Source organism: Eleginops maclovinus, chromosome 16 (assembly GCF_036324505.1).
Source record: "Eleginops maclovinus isolate JMC-PN-2008 ecotype Puerto Natales chromosome 16, JC_Emac_rtc_rv5, whole genome shotgun sequence".
Classification (NCBI taxonomy): domain Eukaryota; kingdom Metazoa; phylum Chordata; class Actinopteri; order Perciformes; family Eleginopidae; genus Eleginops; species Eleginops maclovinus.
Genome location: NC_086364.1, coordinates 13,967,819 through 13,985,044, shown reverse-complemented (window position 1 = coordinate 13,985,044; position 17,226 = coordinate 13,967,819). Strand labels below are relative to the sequence as shown.

At 39.7% G+C, this 17,226-nt stretch overlaps 3 protein-coding genes across 6 annotated transcripts; all 3 read left to right on the top strand.

The window, feature by feature from the left end:
* The first annotated feature begins 276 nt into the window (after window positions 1-276).
* Window positions 277-3,866, top strand: syngr2a (synaptogyrin 2a). The gene is made up of 4 exons (XM_063902964.1): window positions 277-512; window positions 1,817-2,054; window positions 2,204-2,343; window positions 2,479-3,866. Exons 1-4 carry the CDS (start codon window positions 414-416, stop codon window positions 2,677-2,679), a joined length of 678 nt encoding a protein of 225 aa, XP_063759034.1. The 5' UTR covers window positions 277-413; the 3' UTR covers window positions 2,680-3,866.
* Window positions 3,867-5,249: 1,383 nt separating this feature from the next.
* Window positions 5,250-11,953, top strand: cant1a (calcium activated nucleotidase 1a). Of its 4 annotated transcripts, none has more exons than XM_063902963.1 (4): window positions 5,250-5,432; window positions 9,635-10,303; window positions 10,791-10,994; window positions 11,083-11,953. In XM_063902963.1, exons 2-4 carry the CDS (start codon window positions 9,658-9,660, stop codon window positions 11,451-11,453), a joined length of 1,221 nt encoding a protein of 406 aa, XP_063759033.1. In that variant the 5' UTR covers window positions 5,250-5,432; window positions 9,635-9,657; the 3' UTR covers window positions 11,454-11,953. The 4 variants fall into 4 exon arrangements, with proteins under 4 accessions (XP_063759033.1, XP_063759030.1, XP_063759031.1 ...); XM_063902960.1 differs by lacking the exon at window positions 5,250-5,432 and adding an exon at window positions 7,097-7,220; XM_063902961.1 differs by lacking the exon at window positions 5,250-5,432 and adding an exon at window positions 8,228-8,395.
* Window positions 11,954-12,077: 124 nt separating this feature from the next.
* Window positions 12,078-16,117, top strand: LOC134877459 (galectin-3-binding protein A-like). Its single transcript, XM_063902958.1, has 6 exons — window positions 12,078-12,248; window positions 12,490-12,596; window positions 13,344-13,550; window positions 13,891-14,025; window positions 14,448-14,739; window positions 14,885-16,117. Exons 2-6 carry the CDS (start codon window positions 12,512-12,514, stop codon window positions 15,912-15,914), a joined length of 1,749 nt encoding a protein of 582 aa, XP_063759028.1. The 5' UTR covers window positions 12,078-12,248; window positions 12,490-12,511; the 3' UTR covers window positions 15,915-16,117.
* The last annotated feature ends 1,109 nt before the right edge of the window (window positions 16,118-17,226 follow it).

The following is a 17,226-nucleotide window of genomic DNA, read 5'->3' as shown; positions in this document are numbered from 1 at the left end:
GCCTATCTGCCTTTGATGTTGCATTTTAGGCACACTCCAGCGACGTTTACTTTGCGCCCTTTAATATAAAAAGCCCTGCAATGTACTCTGTTTGTTTTATCTCGACTATCCTCATTTGTTGTCCTCTTTGTATATGGAATAAAATACTACCTTCTAAATGAACGTAGAAACTTTTACGGTTATTGTCACTTAATTTTTCTGGTTAAAACATCGCCGAAAATCAAGACCGTACTATTTAATCCACTCTGAAGCCGCTGTTTTCGAGGAGCACGTGAACACATCAGAGCAGGGGTGGTGTTTGAAAAGTTTTCAGGAAGCTGTTATCACAAAACGAAACTGCCCTAACTTTGATAGGAAGAACTTCCAGCACGTCTTTTTATATCGCTTGAAAAACACATTTTGTTGGAAAGAAAATGCAGAGCAGCGCTTACGGGGCGTCACTGGCTGGCGGTGCTTTCGATGTGGTACATTTTGTAAAACAGCCTCAAACCATATTGCGCTGCCTGAGCTGGGTGAGTGACTACACGGAAAAGTTAGCATCAAAATTAGCCAGCTGTCACATCCATGTATGTTAACAGATGTGAGCTGCCAGGGTCGACACAATGAAAACAAAATGCTGTGTGTTAGCTGTACAAGCTGTCAACAGTAGATATGAAGTGGGCTTTTTGTGAAAATCATAAATAATATTTAGAAAAAGTAACAAATTGGATGATTTTCTGTTCCACTTGTTGACATAGGCTAACGTTAGCTAGCACGTCCAGTGCTGTGTCACCACAAACTGTGTGTTTTCCATCTGATAATGGACGACTTGTTGGCATTTTGTGTTGCTCATTCTGCTCTGAAAAGTCGAAAAGGTCGAGTTAAAACTAGCAGAAGATGTCTTTTTTTTTTTTCTGGCGTGTTTTCAGTGTGAGCTCATGAATTAAACTTTAACAGCGTCATCTGTTGCCGTACAGAGTAGCTTTTAAATCCGTAAAACTTGATAGGTCGGTTAGATTAAGTTGTTTTGATGACATTACATGTTGTAATAATACTTTTTATTGATATCACACTCTTAAATACACTTGTGCTTTACAACAATTACAACAGGCAAACAGACAACTAAGTCACAACAATTTAAATGCATTACTAAAAAGCTATTTTAAAGTTGATGCAGAGTTTGGTCTCTGTTTATCTTTTTGATTTTTGATTAAGTAGGCAAACTCAATTAGCCCTGACAGCAAAGGCTTTGTCACCTCTGTGTTGACTTTAGATTAGTGGGGGAAAAAAACAATGAGTTAAAGATTCCCTGAGTGGGAGGGGAGGGGGCTCATAAGGCACAAAAGGGTCCTAAATATCATCAATAAGATTTTGTAATTAGTTGAAAAACGTGTACAATGAACGATCGGTAATATGTCAATGTAGTGTTGCAACTAACCATTTTTTTTCATTACTGTTGACCACAAATAGTCCAAAACCCAATTATGTTAAATCTAAAAAATGATGAAACATAGAAGTAGCAATTCGTCACATTTGAGAAGCTTGAAACCGAATGGTCTACTCATTCACGAAAATTCTTTCTGAACAAAGATCACTCTCAAAAGATGTGACACTTTCTTATGCCAGATTTAATGAGTTTAAAGTAGAATATGCTTCATCTGCCCTGCTTCCTTATCTGAACTGGCTTAACAGGTATTATATTATGACTTTTTATTGTTAAAACTGGTCATGTGAATCATGTGATGAGAGTCACACGGCTGCTGCAGCTGCTTCACTTGAGACATGCATTTTTCACACCCCCCTCCCAGCTTTAACCCTTTCTGTCTCTCCTTTGCAGTTATTCTCCATCGTGGTCTTTGCAACCATCACAGCAGAAGGCTACATTAACCCATCAAAGGAGCAAGATACCAAATGCATGTTCAACAGCAACGACAGCGCCTGCAACTATGGCGTCGGGATCGGAGTGCTGGCCTTCTTGGCTTGTGTTGTCTTCCTCATTCTGGACGCCTACTTCCCACAAATAAGCAACGCCAAAGAAAGAAAATTCATTGTTATAGGAGATCTGGTCTTCTCAGGTGAGAGTCATGTTGCACTTTAGACTGCTTATGCACAATACAGGAACCATGCCTAAAAACAGGAAGTGCAGCCTCATTGAGGTTAATTCCGTTTCATATTTCATCCTAATCCTGACTATTTATTTCTCTGCTTTCATCCTTTTTAACAGGGGTTTGGACGTTCCTATGGTTCATCTGCTTCTGTGTCCTGGCCAGCCAGTGGTCTAAAACCCCCAACCTCACTGAGGCTGTCTCTGGTGACGCCGCCCGGGCAATCGTGGCCTTCTCCTTCTTCTCGATCATCACCTGGGTGAGCCTTTCATCACCACCAAGTGCTACCAGCAATTGATTAATAAATTCTTTAATAACACACACCTAAGCTGGGGGAAAATGTGCAAGAGAAGTGTAAAAACTCCACGTACCAACTCTTAGCTTCTCTCAACAGGGTCTCTTGAGCTTCTTTGCATTTGGAAGGTATCGCCAAGGCGTCAGTGAGTTTGACCAGGAGTACAGAGACCCAGCCAATGACCTAAGTACTCCATACCCTCCGTCTCCGTACGCCAGCAGCGGCCCCACAGGCTACCAGCAGTCGCCTTTCTCCCACAACCAGGAGCAGCCGGGAGAGTACCAACCTCCAGCTTACTGAAGGACTGAGATTCCAATGCATTAATCCAAACAGGAGAGTTTGCTTTTTAAATAAACATGTGTGCCACCGGTTTCATTTACAACTCAGACTGTTCTCTGCACTCCCACTTACTTCCTGCAGAACGTGATGCACATTTTTGGAAGCACTGAAGTGTTTTTTTTAAAGTTAATTTCATTGTTGTAACATGTGGTGGATGTTTGCTGTGTTGCTTAAAGTGCCACACAGAGCAGGTGGAAGTTGAAATTATGATATTTTTTTTGATAGGAGAAAGTTTTGCTAAGAGTGACTGTGCGCTGGTTGTCTTTGTACCAGACCAGCCACAGTTTTGACAGTGCACCTTTTTGTTTAGCTTATGAGTGCAAAGTGTCAAAGCAATAATTAGCAAACAGGTTAGGATTTATTGTTGCCAGGAAATTGGCTTTGCATTTTTTAGATGGACAATATAATTGTTTAGTTTAAGGAATATGTTACTGATTAGTTCATATATTTTCTTTTAAAATTCATTTACACAAGTTCAACAACAGTAGTTTAGTGTAACCATTTCTTACACATTGATCTTTGACCTCAAAACAAACCCATGTGACCAAATCAATGGGTGCAATACAAACTCTGTAACTAGTACTACTGTAATGTTTTTTTCCTTTCTTAAAAATCAACCACTGAGAAATGGCTTTTATGCACTGAAAATCACTTCTGTTAGGCAGTTGATTGCTAATTTCTGACCAAAGATTGTTCATTTTAATGTTACAAATTCAATTCTGCCACAGTTACTATTTAGTATTAGTACATAAGGGTGTTTTTTTAATATATATTAAGGTTGCCAATACATGGAATTGCATCAGCTATCTATGTAGAAGTTTAATTTGCCTTTCTTGAGTTCACTTAGATTCTAAAAGAAAACCCTTTTCACAAATGTTTCAGCCAAAATGTGGTTTCAGGAATTCAGTGATGTTTTGCTTATTTGATATATTTATTACCTAATTTAATATTTTAAATCAGAGAACATGACAATCAGACCATCATTTTTTTTCCCCACCCACATTTCCTTTTGCTTTTTCAAAACTGTAATTCTGCCTTTGCATGTGTTGCAGTTTCACTGTTGTGCTCGATGGCTTTACAATACTTCCCTGTTAAAGTGCCTTTAGACAGAATTCTGTATCACACGCAGAATAAAAAAATGTTTTGAACCTCTGCGTCAGCTCATAATTGATATCCTCTTCTTGAGAAAACACCCGGATCCTGTGTCGGGCTGTGCTCCTTCCACAAATATTTGAATAGTGGTTGTGTCAGGGAATTTGGACGAACTTTGGACACTTCCTATAACAATGGAAAGACCATAAAGTATTATGTGCACATTTTTCAATAGAGCATTATAAACAAAAAAAATGGTACTCTCACATTATATATAACCAGAGGCTTTCAAAGTGTAAGGCAGGACTTCAAACAGTTTCATTGGAAGATCAGTGAATAGAAATAAATAAACTCCATGTTTAATTAAAAGGATCACATAGAAGAGCCTTAATGTGTGTGATTGGGTTTTAGAGAGATTGTTCAGTGATACAGTAGTTTTAGGGAATTTGACTTTTTTTTTCTACTTTTACCACATGTGCATGACCATGCATCTGTTTATACATACTGGGAATTTGCTTTGGTATAAATGGCGGCAAAAATAAACAAAATGGTACAATTATAAAAGCCAAGACTATTGCAACAAATGGAAAATAAATACAATATTTACAAAAAAGAAAGTTGTGTAGGAAACTGAGTGCCATGCAGTAAACATTTCCCCATACTTTTAAGTAGGAAAAAGAAGACATGCAACAATAAGCCAAGACAAAGTACTGTGAATAGATGTGAAGTAACTGAATCAAGGTTTCTTTGTTTAACATTTGAAGAAGAAAAAAAAAAAGAAAAGCTATGCATGTCTAAGTTCTTATTTATGTAATGTGGAAACCAGACATTTCACGATTTTCTAGGGGTAATTTGGTTAGTTGTGGTACAATTTGATCATTAAAGCTGTTTTGGTCGAATCCATACAGCTGTAGTATCACAGGTGGGAAGTAACTAAGTACATTTACTCAAGTACTGTACTTAAGTACAATTTTGAGATACTTGTACTTTACTTGAGTATTCAATGTTATGCTATGTTTCCTCCACTACAATTCAGAGGTAAATAGTTTACTTTTACTCCACTACATGTATTGAATACCTTTAGTTATCTTAGTTACAGATTTGGATTAATAATGTGGAATACAATCAACGCTTAAATAAGATTTTAAATACACCTGGAGAAAATTCATTAGCGCCCCTGCAGCATAAAGTCGTTAAAACTAGCAGCATCATTTATTATAATCAAAACATATCAGTTATATGATTCTGAAATGGACCAATCTGCAAAAACAGTAACTTTTGATACTTTAAGTATATTTTGATGCTAATACTTTTGGAGTTTTACTTGATTAAGATTTTAAATGCATGACTTTTACTAACAGTATATTCCTGCTCTGCTACTTTTTTTTAGTGAAGTTTCACATTTCCGACAGCACGTGAAGTCACCGCTTGACAAACCTTATTCCACCCACCGTGCGCATGCTGTGCACGCTGCCGTCGTCATCAGTGCATACAGGAAGTAATGAACTGTTGTCGGATGAACGGGACACGGAGGAAAAGGGACCCGATGAAAGAAGACTTACAATAATGTCATCTGAGCTACAACCACCGGCGGACCTCGAGCTGAACATCTAACACCCGCGGTGAGTAGAAAACATGAGGAGGAGGTTTCTCTGAACGCAGCCATTTGTGATGGCATCTGTGTTAACCTCTGCGCTGCTGGCAGGACAGGGGTCATGGGCTAAAACACACACACACACACACACACACACACACACACACACACACACACACACACACACACACACACACACACACACACACACACACACACACACACACACACACACACGAAGATAAGATATTGTGTGAGGGAGGTCAGGGTGACAACCTGCTTTCACGTTTCAAGGTTTTATTGGTCATATGCACAGCATATACAACGTACATGTTGGCATTGAAAATCTTATATCCCATGCTCCTCCAACAACTCAACATACATGGTGCAAATAAGATAAATAAAATAGTGCAAAAAGAGAGAAGAATATTTACAATAACAACTGCTGCATCCCTTAACAAAACAGCTCTACTAACAAACAGTGTATTTTTTATTTAGATTACTTTGCAGTGAACTTTAGTGGATTGTGAATTAAAGGCATGCTGATAGCAGGGTCCCAGGGCCATCTAGGGACTCTTAGATGGTCCCAGGTGTCTCAAAACTAAATGAGAAATAATTAAATACGACTATTGTGGTTGCCTTTATTATACAGCTTCTTCTGAATGGATAAATGCAAAATTAAATCAAGTTCTGACACTAATGCACATCTGTTTGGGAGTGCCTTGACTTGCAAAGGATTGGGAATCTGCCCTACAGCGATAAGTGAACTTTTATGGGCCTTGCATATTCTCTCTGGGTCATTGATCTGTTCCCTTTGAAGCCTACCTCCCCAGATGTCATCCTGTAGGGCGACACAAAGGAGAGAAACTCACATTTTTATAGCAGGGAACCACAAATTTTACGATTGAATATGCATGTATTAAGATCGTACCTCTGTCTCTTACGTCATGCCATGCTATTGTGCAAAATTACTATGGGAAGAACTTTCATAAGCTCAGACAGAAGTTGCATGTCCACCAATCCATACTTAAATAGAGCTGAAACATTAACCAAGTAATCGTTTTAGCAGTATTTTAAAGCAAAAATGCTCAAAGAATTTCTACATTACCTTCTACATTCAATATGAAATGGGTAGCTTCCTCAGAACAACATCTCTGAGTTGACAAATTTCTAACATGTCATGTTATTTACTTTGTCATTAATCCCAACCCTACATTATATATTATGTCCTTCCTTTAACTGTGCATCATTCAATGTTTTTGTTGACTTTTAAACATATTTATTTTCTAATGAAGCCCAGGAGTAGTTAAACGAGTCCCTTACCCATTTGACATCTGAAAGTAAGTTTAGCCTGTGGTGCGCAATCTGTTGTTATCAGGCTGATCTCTGGCCTCAGTCCACTCACAGCGCTCACACAGTACTTGTTGCTTCACAGATGTTGCATTCAAGCTCCTGTAATGACCGCAGGTTTTTAAAAAAAACTCCTATTCAGTCTGCAGGAGTCAAAGCTTTCCACCTTTTTTGCAGATAAAGTTATTGTGCTGCTAAGAAAGGCTTTTCTAACCTCTGGTACCTGGCCCTTTGTCGGCTATGATGAATGATAACTTCATGAATTGTGTTGCCTTCTGAAAGGTTTGCCCCTTTGGACTGGAGCATAATCCAGGTCTAGTTAAAGTCCACCCGCTTTGAAACAATCCTTAGTCATGGTTGCACTGCAAATAATCAGTTATCAGAAAGAGCGCAATACTTATTTTGGAGGTTTTGCTCCACAGAGAAATTATCCTAATGACAATGTCAAGCAGGAGGAGACGAAGGGGTAAGCTTTTAATTCATTTGTTTCAATCAAGGTTATATCTGAGAGTATTTCGGATAGGGTTGTTTCTTGCCTCAGAGTGCGAGGCCTGATGTTGCTGCTATAATGGACTGCTGTTTGGCTCGGGGGGCCCCCTTATGAAAGAGTCTTTCACGTCCTGTGCTCCTTTCGAAGAAACGCAGCCATGTTTAGGCCACAGGAGTGCAAAGCTGCTGAGGTCGAGTCAAGAGGACCCTGGAATGTGGTTGGGATTAATTGTACACATTTTGTGTTTTACTATTCCTGCTGGGGACCCCTGAGCTGTGGACAGACACGTCACACTAGTCTGTCGGGATGTTAAGCAAATATCAGTATATGAAATACAGTTTGCTCTACCTCTTCTGCTTGTAATGTCACAACATGTGTTTTATCCACGTTCAGGTGTAAACCCAAGTATCAGCACTACTTCTCAACTTTGTATCAAATAAAGAAAGAAAACTGAGCAGCCTTACTTTAATTTAGTATTATTTTAAGTTGTTATTTTAGGTGTTGTTGTCTTTCATTGATCGACTAATCACACACAACATTAAAATAATCCCTTTTTTAAAATAGGATCATTTATCTCTTCATGTCTTGTTTTCTAACTCCAAGATGTAATATAGGTCATGTAAGACAAAGAAGCTAGAAACTTAACCTCTTCTTAATTTTTATTTTTTTATTTATGTCTTTTATGTCTTTGTTGTTTCTCCTCTATTCTCTATTTTCACTTGTCTAAGATATAAATCCGAAACAATAATCATGGCGTTAGAGATTTTTGCTTGAAAGCTGATTATGATAAGTTATTGGTCGTCAACAATGGTTAGGAAGTAACTTTTTAATTGCTTGTGAGAGTGGTGTGTGTGACATCTGCTGGTATGTTGTGTACATCTTGATTTACCTGTTCACAGTTCCATTTTATATTCACTAAGGCTCCTCCCATTCTCCACGTTCACAAATCCCTGAAGTGCCACCTGATATTCACCTAACATAGACTGCTTCCTGCTTCTTGTGTGACGTAAAACTTGGCATACACTCATTTGTGTGAGCTCTTACTACTGTAGGTTTCAATTATCTTACCAGAATTGAAAATGTAAATCTCTATGAAGGATTTCCGTGTAACTAAGGATTTGTTTGGCGAACGAACAAACGCTTTATGGAAAGTATGTGAGTAGAGGAGATTGATAAATCATGTAAATGTCAGGCTCAGCCAGGGGTGAGGTTTGAAAGAAACTTGTTAGTCATCAGATAAATTATTATTGTTACGTTTTTCTTTCAATTACAGTCACTGATAGTTTCTTACAATTGTGGAAACCAATTTTTTACATGTATATATTTGTGCTTTCATTTAAGTGTTGTATTACACTTCTGGCTAAGAAGTTTACATTGAGCCCTTGAGTTGGGTTTAGGTATTTCACCCAGGATTAAGGCAGGTATAACAAGTATTCCCTGTCTACTGCAACTATAAACCAGTGGTACACATACAGCTGAAGTTACTTTTAACAAAAATGATCCTGTGAAACCTGAATTGTGACCTGTATTTGAAAAAATAACCATATTAATCAAGTCAATTTTCAAAGAACAAATAACATTCCTGCTTTTGTAAATTTTAAATGTAATTAATGAGCAATAAACACACCTATGCTCGATGTAATACACTCCTACACAGCCTTACTAGGGTCCGATATGATCAGTAGTTTTGGTTGCACAATGTTTGATAGATATTGATCCTCAACAAACGTTGCTGTGTCGGTTTACTGACTTCATGACTCGTCTCCATTGCTGCTATTGTTATTTTATGTTTGAACATTATTCCATCATTTGGAATAGGAGTGGCTTCTGTTCAGCAAATAGTCTCTCTTTAAGGTCGCAGGGAACTGAAAGTTAAACCATATTCAGCTCCAGACATACAGGAAACGCATCTGAAGCACACCATTTAAATAGAGAAAAAACGCACACACACACACACACACACACACACACACACACACACACACACACACACACACACACAAAGGAAGAGGGAAAATACTGTTATATTTCAGAGGACAAAACAGTGAGTTGTTGAAAAATGACTTTCTTACACATTCACAATGTCAATAATTCATTTACATGGACAGGATTAGAACTTCAGAAAAAAAGTGTTCCTAATTGCCTTCTAAACTGTGATTTTGACTATGGAAGAGGCTGATTTGTTTGTTTTTAAGGCCGGTTTTTGCTGTTGAAGGACAACAAAATGTACCTCTATAGTTGGAGTATTAAGTATAAGCTGTTAACGATGAGTAAAAAACTGAAAGCCATCACTGTATCCACAGGCAACACAGATGAGGCCCTGTCTTTTTTCTGCTGTCCTGCTGTGTGTTGTACAAATGGACTTACATTCTCTCTGTGTTTTTCGGCAGGTCACTCCAGGCCTCCGTCCCCCATGCCTGCTCCCCCAGGCTTCACACGACTGGAGCAGAATGAGCCTATGAACCCGCTGCGTATCTCTGTCGGAGGTCTCCCTATGTTGGCGTCCATGGCCAACACCACTGACCCTCGTTTCCGCCTTAAGTGGAGGCCCATCGTAGCGGTGGCCGTCTCCCTGGCCCTGCTTCTGCTGCTCTTCATGCACTTGAGCGCGGGCTTGCGATCCCGATCCTACGACTCCCACAATAGGAAACCCGGTCACAGTGACATGCAGCAATCCGATATCGGTTACAACAACACCTACCCTCTCAGCTCGCCTGAGCTCACGCCGCAGGGCATTCGCTACCGCATTGGGGTCATTGCCGACCTAGACACAAATTCTCGTAGTGACAAGAAGCTGACTTGGTTCAGCTACATGCGGCGGGGGCATCTGTTAGTGTCCCAAAGTGGTGACAAGGTAGCAGTTGAATGGGATACAGACAAGGTGGTGCTGGAGAGCCACTTGTCGGAGAAAGGCCGGGGTATGGAGCTGTCCGAGCTTGTCGTGTTCAATGGGAAGCTCTACAGCGTCGACGACAGGACGGGTGTCGTGTACCACATTGACGGTGACAATATTGTGCCGTGGGTCATCTTACCTGACGGTGACGGCAGCGTGGCCAAAGGTCAGCATTACCCTTCTCTGATGCTGTTGAATAGTAATTTACTATTAGCATACCATACTATTACTATTACTATTTTACTATTTACTTTGTGTTGCCTTTTTATGCTTTTTTATAATTCCACTAAACTTCAGCAACACTAACTCGCTAATTTTTACCCCCACTGCACCCCTCTCTTTTGACCCTCTGAAGGGGCTAGATCCCTAGTTTGAATACGACTTGACTAGCACCACCTCAACTAGCTACAATGGCAAAAAAGGGTACAATGTCCGTCTTACCAACAATGTGTATATTTGATACTGAATCCTCACAGCGGCTGCTTTTACCGCATTATAAGAGCTTTCACTTAAACTTCAAATATATTTTACTGATAGTTATTTTGTGCTTTACCTTAAAAATGATCTTGAATGCAGGACTCTTGTCTCTAATTGAGTATTTCTTAGTTTTATTGCTACTTTTTATTAAATAATTGTTTTATTTCTCCTGATAGGGTTCAAAGCGGAGTGGCTGGCGGTGAAGGACAAGCACCTGTACGTCGGCGGTCTGGGGAAAGAGTGGACCACCACTGAAGGCATTTTTGTCAACAACAACCCAGAGTGGGTGAAAGTAGTGGGCTTCAGAGGGGACGTACAACACGAGAACTGGGTTCCCAAGTACCACTCTCTCAAGTCTGCTGCAGGGATAGAGCCTCCAGGTGAGGACGCCAATCTGATACGACTCTCTATTCCTTTCATGTATTTGTCTTGGTTGCCACTTTACCGTATTCCTAAAAATCTTCGCAGGGTATATGATCCACGAGTCAGCAGCGTGGAGCGACACCCTGCAGCGCTGGTTTTTTCTCCCTCGCCGCGCCAGCAAGGAGCGCTACGAGGAGACGGCAGACGAGAGTCGTGCCACAAACCTCGCCCTTAGCTGCTCGCCAGATTTCAAAGACATCATTGTAAGTCGGGTGGGTCCGCTCAACCCCACTCATGGATTTTCCTCCTTCAAGTTTGTCCCGAATACAGACGACCAGATCATTCTCGCTCTCAAGTCAGAGGAAGACGCGGGAAAGGTTGCCACGTACATCATGGCCTTCACGCTTGACGGACGCATCCTTTTGCCCGAAACCAAGATTGGGGATGTAAAATATGAGGGCGTTGAGTTCATATAGACTGAGAGACTTGCTTGAGGCCACTGCACTGTTCCATTTTGTTTACAATCCAGTCACTGTTGAAGTTACTGTTCTTGCCAGTCCTCATTGAGGCAAAACTCCAACCCTTAGAGGAGCATTTTCAGTACAAACGAACTATGGGCTGTAAAATATAGTTTTGAGAAATTGCCAATCAACACAAACAATGCCAGCATGTCTTGAGATGGATCATCTTTTTCCTAAGACAAATGTGGCCCTCCACATTACTGTAGCCTTCTTATAATGAATGTACAAAATACTGATTTATTAGACCCTGATCTTTTTTTTCCATGCACATACTGTACACTCTCAAAGGGTCAAAGGTGTTTACCCCTTTGCTCCTTGTTGAATATCATTGTGTACACACCCGTAATGTAACTTCCAGTGAAATAACTCAAGGCCTGCTTTTATTCTTCATGAACCTCATCATTCTTTGAAGGACATTTTGTGGAACAATAAATTATGTACTGTTTTTGGTGGGATGACTTGAGTAAAAACCTTGATTCTTATTTCCTGAATCTTGTTGCTTTAGTCACACTGGGCTTGTTTAAAAATAAGTCAGACAAGAAGTTAGACATTGTTCTCAAACAAGTTGCAACCAGACCTGAAACTGTTATGCAACACCCTAACTGCCCACTTTATGTGAAATGAAACTGAGGGAAAGGAGAAGCGAAAACATTTTTGGCAGGACTTTAAAAGAAGTGAGATTGGTGTAACAGACGCCAGATGAGAGAAGCACATTTTGGGACAAGATCACTTCATAACCAGGGACAAAAGGTAATGAAGTCTTATTATATTAAAGGAGTTAGCTTTTTTCTTCTAGTCAAGCTGGACCTTTCATTTGTGAATCACAAGTTGTGATGCACACATTTTATAGTAAAAAATGGGGGGCAAGGGTACAGGTTTTGTAATCACTCTTTGAAACAAAGGTTAAAAGCAAAAATACTTTTAAGTTATAATCTTAAATGGTGAAGTACAGTAGAGCATATTTCTCTGACTCTGTCATCCTGTGTGTCAGAGTCCCACTTGTGCAGCTGAAAATGCTCGCACATCAAAAGGTTTTCACTCTGTGGCTTCTGCTGCTTCTCCCTGTCTCTGGAAGTGCATCGAGATTGAGCATGTTTGGTGAGTAAATTAAGCTTATAGCTCTTATAGCTAATTCAAAAGGATAATGTCATATGGCCCACAAATGAAACTTGTGCTGGTCTTATATTGTTCTTAAATATAAGGCAAGCACTAGACAATATGTAAACCTATATTACACTGTTTTCATTATTTAATTAGTCCACTTTTCAGATAAATTCAGCCAATTAAAGTCGAAAACATGTTCTAACAAATCTAAGTTGATTAACAAAAACCCATTAACTGATTTACATAACAAGCTTGAAATATACCCTTCATTTTCCCCTTATTATAAGCACTCTGAGCGAGCCCTACGGAGAGCTGTGGTGTAGTCTGTTTTTTTCCTAAAGCATATTGAAGTATCAAGCATAACTTACCTACATTTCATTGATTTTGCTAACTTATAACCTAACTTAAGAGGCAATATAATTAAACTCTAATAAGGGGCCCAGACCTTCGTATATTTTTTGTATTTGGCCCCCCGGTGAAAAAAGTTTGGACACCCCTGTTATAGCTCGTTTGTGTGAAAACTATTAAAGTGCTTTTGCTTTTTCCTGGAAATCTTAATGGAAGGGAACCATACTTTATTAGTTTCAAATGCAGAACTATAAACTATGTAAGAACTATTATGCTTGCAGATATATATATATATATTCTGACCCTTCACCTTCAACGCAGACTGTAGGTCATCCACATGTTTGTACCACCTCTCTGCCTTGGTTAATATCCTACCCCTGTGCTCGCAAACAGAAAGTCGAACAAACCCTGTGCTGCAGGAAGGTGATGTGAGGCTGTTTGGAGGCGGTGTCTCAGAGGGCCGTGTGGAAATCTACCATAATGGGAAATGGGGAACAGTGTGTGATGACAGCTGGGACATGGCTGAGGCCCAGGTGGTGTGTCGTCAGCTCCATTTCCCCGGAGCTAAATCTGTTGTCATTGGGAAGAACTATGGAAAAGGTGACCTCTACTTCCTTTTGTTCCCCACCAGAGGGCAGTGAAGTGATTGTAATGAGTGGGGAAATGTGATACTTAGACCACACATTCAGAAAATGTCACTTACAGCTCTGGAAAAAATGAAGCTGCATTATCAGTTTCACTGGTTTTACTATTTATTTATTTTATTCAATAAACAACTTACAACATCTCTCTGTGTTGGAGTTCGACCGACACTGGAATAGAATGGCTGCCATGTAGAGATTGACATTTGGAATGGTCTCTTGTTTTTTTCCCAGAGTTGTATAATGTGTTACTGCCAGACCAATTAACAAATGTAATTACCTTTTATTTTACTTTATAGTGTCTGGACCTATTTGGCTGGATGACTTGTCATGTACAGGCACAGAGAGCTATCTGTCAAAATGTGCTTTCACAAGCTGGGGAGTGACTGACTGCTCCCACAAAGAGGACGTTGGAGTTATTTGTGAAACAAGCTGTATGTATCTAAACTCTATCCAAATGCATGCATTAAAATGTTATTGGATAGTCCACATGAAAATAGTTTGGAGATTATTTGAAAAATGTAACAGCATTATTAGTTAAGATTCAACAAATCTGCATTGCTTTATATAACAGATTATCTAAAGAGTATAAGCAACAATTCATGAACATACTTAAGTATTCTTATTTAAGGTTGAACTTGACTTACTCACTTAATAATGCTAATTGTACAGCGTGACAAGATCAAGTACTGTATATAAAGCAAACTTTTTTCCAAGAACAGATAGTCAGACTATAAAAATCAGGTGCTAGACAAAAGAACATGTAAGACACAGGAGAAGTACAGTCTGCAAACTAGATACAAGTCTCTCAAGTGATACTTAATGTAATATTCATCAGAGTTATTTGTGGTTCCAGACTCAAACCTGACGAAACGTGATTCTCTTCACTCGCTGGACCACAGCATCAGTCTCTCTGAAGAGCGTGGCCAAATCTTTGACAGCAGTGACGGCTGTGACTTCCTGATCTTAGTCCAGAGTATTTCTGATAACATACAGGACGACGGGACCCAGGAGGTGGTTAAGACAACGATATGCGCGCACAAAATTATACTTTCTCAATTCCCACGCTTCAATGCTTCGGAGGGGATCAATAACATCACGATCAACATCAGCGAGTCTTGCCAACCTCATGTCACCACCTTCATCAGGTATACTGAAATTATTATGGCTTGTATTGATTCAAGATACAAAACTCCTATTGATATCATACATTTGTTTTCTCAGCATGTAACAAAAAGCACATGAAAGTAATACATCTTTAAGAGTATATTAAATATTCTACAATCTCCATAGGTACATTTACACCCGCAAGGTGGATATTGCCTTCTCCTCCGTGCAGTGCCTCCACTGGTTAGCTTACACGTTTGGGTTAAAGGAGCTGATGGAGGACACAGGTCGGCTTTTCTCTCAAATCCTACCAGAGGATGCTTCGTACCAAACCCAGGTGTCCCTTTATGAATATGCAGTGAAGACTGGGGACTTTGTCCTGGAAGAGAACTGTCTTCAGTATCTGGCCTGGAACTACCAAAATCTTACCATGTCCCCTGCTTGGACCGACATTTCCGTTCAGCTCCTTGGATCCCTTCTGCTCCGCTCAGACTTGGTGGTGCCAGATGAATACGTTCTGCTGCAGACTGTGGAGAGCTGGATCCAAGAAAAGGGCAACTCAACCACTTTGACCACCCAGCATGACCTGTTGAATCGCATTCGTTTCCCCATGATCCCCGCTGAAGCACTTTATGACCTGGAGTCCAACTCTTCTCTCTACAGCACTCATAAGAATTTGTATCAGGAAAACCTCTTGGAAGCATACCAGTTTAATATGCTGCTCTTCAGCTATCTCAAAGCCAATCCAAGGTTCAGCATAGAAAATGATCATTACCAGACAAGGATCTACACCTCTGAGCCATGGAGCGTTGTATTAACTCCACCAATAACTTACCCTAGGTATAACAATCAATACAATCAAATCCCAGCATTGTGGCTCAACGTACCAATCCACAACAGCCTGCTCTTCAAGCAAAACCGGATCAGTTGGGAGGCTAATATCTTTAGAAACCAAAGAGAATGTTCAAACCGAGGCATGAGGTGCAACTCATTCCCAGTGGCAAGGCTGAATCCCCAAAACAGCCTCCCCAAAAACCAACAAATCCTGTTTCGTAACCGGCTGCTGCTGATATGCCAAGGCAACTACATCTCTCAGGTTCAGGACTTCAAGGAAAACCTGGCTTACATTAGTGTCAATATGACCCAGGATCTCACCTTTCCCTGTCCCGATGACCAGTTCTCCTACCGCTTTGTTGTGAGACCACAGTATGTCTGATCAATATTTTTGCCATCTGATCAATTTGTCATCTTTTTCTTTAACATACATTGCAATTAAGCTACACATACTCTGTGTGATTTTTTCCCCCTTATATTCTCTGTTGATTAGATACACCTGTATTACCAAGCTGTTTATTTCAAGTATCATTTCTTGAATTTCTTTTTTTTAAATGGCAAATAAATAAAGTGATTTCTATATCATTTGGGTGTGTCTGCACTGTTTTTCTCAAAAGCAAAAGAAAATATATATCCTAACAGGGGGGAGTTTATCCAGATGTGAGACACACAAAATGACACATTTTAATATAAATGTTAAATATAATCTACAAACCTTAACGAACACATTTGCCTGATATCACTTTAAAACCTCCGTAATTAACATTGCTTATCTCATTTGTTTATTCTGTACAGTGTAAAAAACTTTTATGTCTCAGATTATTTCTTGATTGCAACCAGAAGTTTCCTGGAGTCGCAACTGTTCCCAGCCAAGAAATATCTGCCCCATAACTGCCAAAATTATTAAATTGTTTCGTTTACATTGACAGATCAAACAAACTATATATAATAAGGTATTTGATAGATACGCTTCAGAATTGTTGCTGGCAGATTTTGATACACTAAGAAAGAGTCATGTTACCGCCATGTTTCCAATCTTTGTGCTAAACTAAGCTAACCGGCTACTTATTGTAGCCTTATGTGATTAATATTTCATGGTTCGATATCTATTTGGGATTTTTGAGGTCAAGGGTCACTTCGAAATCAATTTTTGCATGTTGGTGCTGATCTCATGCCCTACTGCAGTCTCTGGAGACATTTTTTATCAACTGATTAAAACAAAAGGGCTTTTTTTAAATACATGTTTTTTTATCTTTAAAGATTCACTTTGTTGTATCTCGCTGAAACAATTAAAATGTGGTTCATCATCATGCTTCTACACAAACCGAATGAAAACAACAAACTTTGAACATTTTGCCTCATCTTACGCCATCAGATAAGGCACTGGTTGTGAAAGGGGTTTGTGTTTACTCGGCTTTCGTTACGGATGATATAAATTTCCTTTTTATGAATCACGAAATCTTCCCAAGCAATTGAGTGCTCACCACTTACCAGATGATCCCAGTGTCTCACACACACACACACACACACACACACACACACACACACACACACACACACACACACACACACACACACACACACACACCCACTCCCACACACACTGACAGTCACACTTTGACAACATGCAGGCCAACATGCCAGGACAGGTGTGTTAGACAGCCACAATTAATAATACACAGTGACTCATGGGT